Source organism: Corapipo altera, unplaced genomic scaffold (assembly GCF_003945725.1).
Source record: "Corapipo altera isolate COAL_440 unplaced genomic scaffold, ASM394572v1 24b, whole genome shotgun sequence".
Classification (NCBI taxonomy): Eukaryota; Metazoa; Chordata; class Aves; order Passeriformes; family Pipridae; genus Corapipo; species Corapipo altera.
The window spans coordinates 12174447-12182755 of NW_020884888.1; the positions used below are offsets into that span (position 1 = coordinate 12174447).

General features: G+C 37.3%; 1 protein-coding gene across 5 annotated transcripts in view; it reads left to right on the forward strand.

Moving 5' to 3' along the window:
- The window catches only part of TENT4A (terminal nucleotidyltransferase 4A), a 59954-nt gene extending 51897 nt beyond the window's left edge, over nt 1–8057 (forward strand). For 3 of the 5 annotated variants that reach the window (XM_027643956.1, XM_027643960.1, XM_027643958.1), the window contains one exon: nt 5817–8057. In XM_027643956.1, the coding sequence (XP_027499757.1) occupies nt 5817–5996 (180 nt within the window). In that variant the 3' untranslated portion in view covers nt 5997–8057. The remainder of the gene's footprint in view (nt 1–5816) is intronic. The other 2 variants (XM_027643957.1, XM_027643959.1) reach the window with 1 other exon arrangement.
- The last annotated feature ends 252 nt before the right edge of the window (nt 8058–8309 follow it).

Below are 8309 nucleotides of genomic sequence, written 5' to 3' on the forward strand. Positions count from 1 at the left end.
TTTGAGTTCTGTCTTCTGGTAGCATTGTTTTCACTCTCGCCCCTCACTTTTAAAACTTGACTGGTGACAAGATCAAAAAGGGTATTTATTTTGCATGTCATTTTACTTTCTTTAGTGTAATATGGTTCAGTATTTGCTGAGATGGTAATGGTAGTCTCTACTGTCATTCTTGGACTAGGCCCTCCAGTCTCTGAAATACTATTTTATCTTTGACCTGCTCATACTAGTATTGCCTAACCTGTTGTGAAAGGTGAAGAGAACCAAATACTTCCTGTTGTGTGGTAGCTCTACCAGTAGTCTGTAACAAAGTGAAATAAGATATGAAGGATTGATATAACCTTCTCCCTTGCAGCTTTAATTTTTCGAGTTCTCTTGTGTTGGAAGATTAGAAACATCTAAAACTTTTCTTGCTTTTGAGCTCTTTTTAGTCTCCACTGTGATTTTTTCTTTTTTACTTCTCTCATGGCTGGCTCCATAAGATGCTGTTTTCCCTTTTTAAGGGGAACAGAAGGGGGTTTGGGGGTTTTATATATCTATTCAGGACTCAAGATCTTGTCAGTTGTAGTTGAAAGTAGCCAGTAGGTACCCAAAAGAGAGGAGGTGTCTTTGATATTTGCAGTGCTTTGGGCCTTATTTCTCCAGATTGCCAGTACTATACAACTTCTGTAAGAACTTATTTTGCTTTTGCTTGTCAGTTAAGAGTACACTCCGGTAGCTGATGCAAATGTCTTATAGAATCCTGTTAACTAATCTAAAGTAATGAGGCTTGGTTGGACCATTGCCTAATACTTGGCTTATTGTTCATGCATATTGACTAAAATGTTGGTTAGGTCATTGTCCACTGTTTGTCTGCAAAACAATGAATTTATTTCATAAAGAACAAGAAGTTAATTTTTTTAGTGTATTTCCAGATGTTGTTTTGCTCAGAAAGTAGGAAAGATAAATCCTTAAAAAAAGGGTTCTTTATCTTGTCAGGGTTTTTTTGTTTATGTTGGTTTAGGATTGGTTTTTTGCTACAAGCTTAAAATAGAAAATTTGGAAATACTGAAAATAACTGTGAAATATTTTGAGGATGTATGTTAAGTTATTTAAGGGGATACTGAAATGTTAATGGTACATTAAAGTAGTTCTGAATACTATGGTATTTCACATGAAATGATTTTGAGGTATATGAGTTTGATTACACTTCTGATCAACTGCAGATTAGTTTCAGTTCTGGCCACTAATCCTGTGGTCTTATCAACAAAATAGTAAATAAGTGATCTTTCCAAACTGTCATGCCTTTTCTAAACTTTTCCTTTAGCTTTGTAAATACTTACCATTTATTTTTGAGCACTATATATAGCCTCTTTAAAAGTTAAGAGTACAGATACTTTATTGCCAATATTTCTCTGCTTTTGTTAGAGATGCTGTCAGGCAAAAAAACCCCTAAAGACCAAAACAGTTCAGAAGCCCTGTTTATGTTTAGACTTCAACTCTGTTATGCTACTTATTTCAAAGACTAGGTGACTTCTTTTTGGCTAAATTTTTGTTTTGAATAATGACACTCTTTGAATATCAGAGGTTTTGTATAGTAAATTTGCTGGTAATTAAGAATAACATTTTGTTTTCCTTGGCAAATAATTACTTGGTATTTCCATTTCAACCAGATTTCTGTTGGTTGGAGTAAAGGCTAGGAACATCCTTTTCTTAGGGGTTTTCTGAGGCTTTTTTGGTTTTTTTAGAGGAGTGGGATGTGTGTGTTCAGTTTTTTCTGTTTTCTGTTAAGCTCTGGGCTATTTGTTTATATCTTTTTATGTTGGTGGGTTTTTTGTTGTGGTTTTGGTTTTGGTGGGTTTTTTGTTTGTTTTTGTGGGGGGTTTTGTTTGTTTGTTTGTTTTAATTGGAAAACTTTTTATCCTGGTATGTGATACAGAATTTCACCTCACTCCCACCCCTAGGCTTGGCTTAAATGCAAGTTTGTTAGTTTTCCTTTCAGATCTAGCAGCTTACTCAACACAGCTGAAAACCAATTGAATTCTATCATTCAGTTGTTAAATCGATAGCCCTGTGATGGGAGAGGAGATAATTCTATCAAGAGAAATAGATCCAAAGAAGTCAAAACCTCTAAACTGCAGATTTCTCTGTTATATTTCAGATGAAGGGCTTTCTCTTTGGATTATCTGATCTCATCTGCTTACAGAGATGCCATCTCTCAATGATTGTGTGACTCCTGAGCATGGGAATGTCTAGAATTGTGTGCACAACAGAAAGATGTTTTAGACAGCCTTTTGAGATTTCCAAAAGACATGAAATAATTTTTTTACCAAAGATCCTGAAAGCAGCTAAGTGAATGATGTGTCCCCGTCTAAACAATGAACTAATTGGAAGATGAGAAACAAGGATTCAATATTTGTAGTAAATGGAGTTCACTGGGAAAGCCCTGAATGAGTTTGTGCTACCTGATGTCTGAAAGGCAGTGGCAAAGTTTTTTGGCTCCTTAAGGGCTAGCTGAGAAGGGAGGCAGAAGGACCTTTCAAGGTGATGCATCAGGAAATACTATAAACTTTGTAGAGAGTGGTAGACCCTGGGCTGACAGTTTCTTACAAAGATGAGATCTTTACGCTTTTGCACAACACTGCTTTGATAATGCTCTCTTGATTTCTTACTGAGAATTGAGTGTCAAGCCAAACTTCAGACATGTTTCAGAACAAAGAATAGAAATTAAAACATTGTGTAAAAATCCATGTACATCCATCACAGTGAGTTTAATTTTGCCTCTTACATCAGAGGAAAGTTAAAATACAGATGGAAGCAAAATAGGGAAGGATGTTAATAGTGGTCAAACACATGGAATTGCTTCTGTGTAAAGAAAGAATGATTCTTCAACCTGGAGAAGAAAAAGAGGAGGTATGATGGAGGTCTGTGTAGTCATCAGCAGTATAAGAAAAAGGTAGAGAGCAGAATGACAAGAAATCAATTACTCCAAGAACTGAAAAATCATCTAATCTGGTTCAAATTAAATATGATGCTGATTTAAGCCGTGAAATGCCATAGCACAGGACACAGGATGCTAAACTCTTATGGTTTCAAAAATCTGAGCAAACTGGCAAATAATATTCAGTTGAGAACTAGTAAACATAAAGGCATCATCTCTGACTGAAGAAGTCCCGGAGCTAACTTCCTTATGCACTTGCTCTCAGCTGATGTGTCATAAAAGAGATGGATTCAGATTCTGCTCTGATAGTTTGACAGTCTTTATCTTGATGGCCTAAAAAACAATGCAGAATGCTTCATCACTAGCTAAAGTTCATGTTCTCGCTAAATTATTAATTGCTCTTTGGAAGTTTGTTTACCTTTTGAACAGATGAGGGATATGACTTCTTTTGGACATGGGTAGATAGCCTTAATTGACATACTTGCCGTGGTGCATGTCTCGTCTTGTGAGTGATCACCTCCCTTTCTGCCTCCAGATTTTTTGCTGAATCCTCAAACTGAAGTTGCCAGATTTTTTACCTTTCAAGCTGAAGAGGATGGATAGGTTTGCTGCTGATTTGTGTGCTCCCTGTTCCAAGTTTTGTTCTGGTTGTACAGTAGCAAAACTAAAGTTTTAGTCTATTTTTCAGCATATAGTTGAAAGTAACTGTAATGACTGTCTGCTTTTAGGGTTTTAACTGTTGAAGGAGGGATCATTTTTGCTGTATTTTGACCTTATTTACAGTAAATGCTTATATATAATTAAGTCAGATGTACACTTACTGAACTAAAATACTTAGTGCAAGAATGGGACAAGATGATGTGTTTGCTTGAAGAACTACTTGCCAAAAATATAAGACATTCTAAATTTTTTTTAGTTTCATGTTGTTGATTTTCATGAATACCTCCTAGTAGATATTTTCACAACATATGTCAATAAATAAGGTTTGGGAAGTTGTATCTCCTATGAATGAGAAATTCGTAGCTTGTGTTTCCTTCTTCTAATTTGTCCTTTAATTATTTTACTTCTGGTAGTCTGAGGGTAGCACTTGCATGTCTGTCTTGGGAGTCTAGAAGTTGCATATTGAAGGTTGATTGGATTGATGTAACACACACTGTACAAATTAAATAACAGTTTAAGGGATTTTTGCCACCCTGCAGTTAACTGTAGTTATTCCTCAACACTAATCTTCAGCAGTTTTTCTGGATCCTCAGTGTCTCTTCTAATTATAATTTGACAGTAAAATGTTGCTTATGGAATTAGGCTTTCAATAACTGTTTCTGTTTTGTACACACAGTTCTAATGATGGCTTGGTGTTCTCCTTTCTACTCTAAACTTATTTGGAAATACAGATAATGAAATATCTGCAGCTACTTTAGTATTCTAAGCAGTTGCCTCAAATGTTTACTTTGTGTTCCTGCTTAACCACTTCTGGTTAGTTAGCTTTTGTTACAAGTAGTCAGTTGTCTGTCCTAAGTTATTGCTATCAGATGTCAGGAAAGGAGCTTGCTTTGATGTTATCAGTATTTAGGAAATCTGTTTCAGCTTCGTCTTTTGAAACTCTTGTATCTATTTTAAGTACGTACATATTAAGCCAACTTACTGTATGCCATTAAGCAGTCAACAGAGATGTCTGTAGTACCTTATATTTGGTAGATTTTCTCAGGCTGCTACTAGACCTTTTAGGCAGTTTCTGTTCCAGGTTGTTGGAGATCCCATAAAGAAAGTGTCATGCCATGTTTCTGATCATTTAATTATTTTGCCTTGGTCAGCATGTGAGATATGATCTAGGGTCTTTGTAGCCCTGTGATCAGACCAGTAGGATTTACAAGCTCCTTACATGCTGTACCTAGTTTATGTGTTGCTGAGTGAATTATGGGTAGAGCAGACTTGTGCTTTACGTGGATCATGTGATAAGGCCCTTACATTTGTCCATGATATCTCTGAAACTCTTGCTGAGTGTCTCACTTGGTCATGGTCATGCTCATGCTAAGATCCTCTAAAAGAGACTCCTCTGCCACAATTAGTATTTAATATGAAAGTTCTCTGGTTTTATAAGGGTGATGCACAGTGAGTGTATTTCATACTGAAATCCAAGGGTTTTAAGGATGCTTTGAAATCTGAACCGTTTCATTTGCAGGACATTTACTTCAGAAAACACTTAATAAGCTGTTAGTGCCATTGGACTTGTCTGGATCTCTTTCCCCCCATGGTGTGGGGTGACCCAGTTCTAGTTCCATTTCCATCTGAGGAACCATTTCCGACGACTTGAGTGGATGGGGGAGGTAGACTCCAGCGCCAGGGGTTTCTTCAGGTCCTGAACCTGGAGGAGAGAGGTGCTCTCCCCTCCCCACGTGGTCCCATGGCAGCCACAGAGACAGCACACAGGGCGCAGAGAGGAGGCAAGAGAGAGTTTATTGTTGGGGGGGTTACATTTATAGGCTTAGGAGGATTCACAGAGTAACCAATTACAGGTTGCAGGAAGGGGTTAACAACCAATAGGAAGGGTTAAAAGGGGCCAATGAGAACACCTCAGGACATCTTCCCAGGACATTCCTGCATGGGAGACAATAGTCCTTCACAGGGGGTGTCAGGAAGAAGAAAACATGAGTTAACAAAGAGACTACAAAAAGCCATTTTGAAACATGTTTAAACCACAGTTTTCTCATATACTGCAGATTTCCTGCCACAGACTTGCACAGCTAAAATTAGACAAGTATGGAAAGACCAGTTGCTTCAAGTGGTATTCGGTGGAAATGACTTGTGTGTTGAGGAAATACAGCTGGTAATGTGTGCTTCATTTTTTGTTTGTATGCCTAAACTGAGTGCCTTTCTTTTTTTTTTCTCTTTTTCTTTTTAGCAGCACAGTGGAATGAAGTTTTCCATGAAAGGAAATCATAACCAAGGCAACAGCTACAGCCCTGTCAGTAGTGGAGGCATGAGGCAACCAGTTGGTAACCGAGGACATCACCAGTACAATCGTAATATATGGAGAAGAAAAAAACACAGAGACAGTTTGCCTATTAGTCTGAGCAGATAATGGCAGATGCCAAAATGACCTTCCCTGTTCAGACAAACTGAGTGAGTGCCACTCGACTTGGGGGATGGAGACCAGCGTCCAGCACATCGTTTTATTGGTGTTGCCAAATATCTGCAGCTGACTTCTTTGCATGTTTCTTTGTGTGGTGGTTCAATCCATCTTCAAGAAGTAGTTGTGCTTATCTGTGAAGCCTTATAAATGTGGAAGTTTGTTTTCTGCCTTCCCACAGTGGTTCATTCAGTGCCGAAGCAGCTCTGACAATAGAACTGCAAGGACATTTACAAATGCTGTAGCTTTTTTGCTGTGGCTACATCTGTTCCTTTGTGGGTTCTGTTTTCTTTTATTTTGGAAGTGAAGGAAACTTCAGCCCCTTGGAATTTTTTTTTTTTTATTGCAGCAAATCAAGCTGGGAATTCATAAAAGTAAATTTGCTGCTCTCCTGTTTTTCTTTCAAAGTTCAGAATTTTTTGCTCTGTAACTATTGGAAGTATGATTTGTGCAATAACTTGGAATTTTTAACTTAATTTCATATTGTCACATAAGTTATATTTAAGGGGAAGAGGTTTTTTAAGTTACAGATCCTTTCCCAGGTTGCATTATCTAAGTTGGGTTCATAGTTTTGGCAGGTTGTCTGAGCAGTGTTACAAACATGACATTTGGTAATATTTGAGGCTTCTTGATTCACAATGAAAGTGCGATTTGGCTTACAGTTTTAAGAAGGTATTAAGCTCCAAAGCATTTTGACCCTGTGTTTTTAGCTCATTGTCTGGCCTCTATCAGTTGTCTTGCTCTGACCAATGAGTTTTAATTTTATTCCTTTAAATAGACAACAAATCCAGCATTTGTAGTACCAGAAGTAAAACCTGTGAGAGGGGATGGGAAAAAGGTTGGTTCAAGTCCTGATATGAAATTAAAAAGCTGTGAACTACACGCTTTGATGAATTTTCATAACGTAACCTGTTAATGTTTGGGTTGAAACAACATTATTAAACAGAGATACCCGGCTTAAGGAATGTGGAGAAAGGAAATATGTTGATTCCATTAAGGAATCTGTATGCAGATGCATTAGTTCTGTTAAGAGCAAATATATAAAAAGTACTTCAGCTGCTCTAAGCATTACAAGAAGTATCTTTTAATGTGTTGCAGGAGAGCACAGCCCAGTGTTGTACACAGGATGAGTGGCTGGCACTTAACTTACAGATGCATACAGGTATACTATGCAAGTGTGTATTGCCATGACGAACACTGTCTTTAACTTTTTAAAAATGTACATCCTGCCTAACCCTGAGTTTTTAAAGCACCACAGTTGTCCTGGGAGTAGGTCACATCTCATGCCCTCTGACTTCCCTTTTTTTTAGTGAGAGTTCTTAAGCTATACAGAAAACTACAGATAAGTTATGTAAGTCCACTAGCAGAGGAAGCTGAAGAGTCCTGTTAACAGGACATCTATGTCTGTACGCAGTATAGAAGGTTTTAAAACTGCTATCTGAATATTGAAATGAGGTGTCAAGCATGAAGCTTTTTAATATGCTGTATACCTTTGAAGCAGTAGTTCATGTTATTACTGAATCTGTTGAACACAAACAGGTCCTTGAGGGGAGAGAGGGCAACATTCCAAAGTAGAGTAGTGCATATCTGTTTGCAAAAAGTTTGTCTTAATGCTCCAGACTCATCACAATTAAAAAAATAAAAAAGTTCTAAAAATTGTGAGCTGATTCATAAATAATATCTAAGGGCTGTTACATGAGCCTGTACTGCTTAGTCTTCACACACTAGCAATATTGACCATAACTACATTAAAGAGCCTTCGAAGGCTTTAGTTGGTGTCTTATACTAGCATCCATTTTTAAAGCAAAACTCATTTGAAAAGTGGTATCATGTAACACTTCAGTCATGGTGAACCAAATAAATTGGCCTGGCTATCACTGTGGTTATGTGCTACAGGTTTAAAAAATAATGTTTAAATTTTTTGTGTGGACAACTATGTGGAAGCTAAAATTGACATATTTTTATGTAAAGTTTTCTATTCTTTGATTTTTAATAAACTTTGGAGACCAGTCACTCTTCTGTACATTTTTTTCTTTTGAAATTTCATGGATGAAGTAATACTTGACCATATCCCATTCTTTGATGTACACTGTGATCATCTACTTTAAAATAGTTCATGCTGAGCAACTTCAGAATGAGCTTGGAAGGTGGATGGACACCCTCAAACATTGGTGATGTGTTTCTAGAGGGAGTGATGAGCATAGCTGTTGCTTTTGTAGTTGTGGATTTGATCCCTTGATAGTGAGAAAGCAAAGGAGCTGGAGA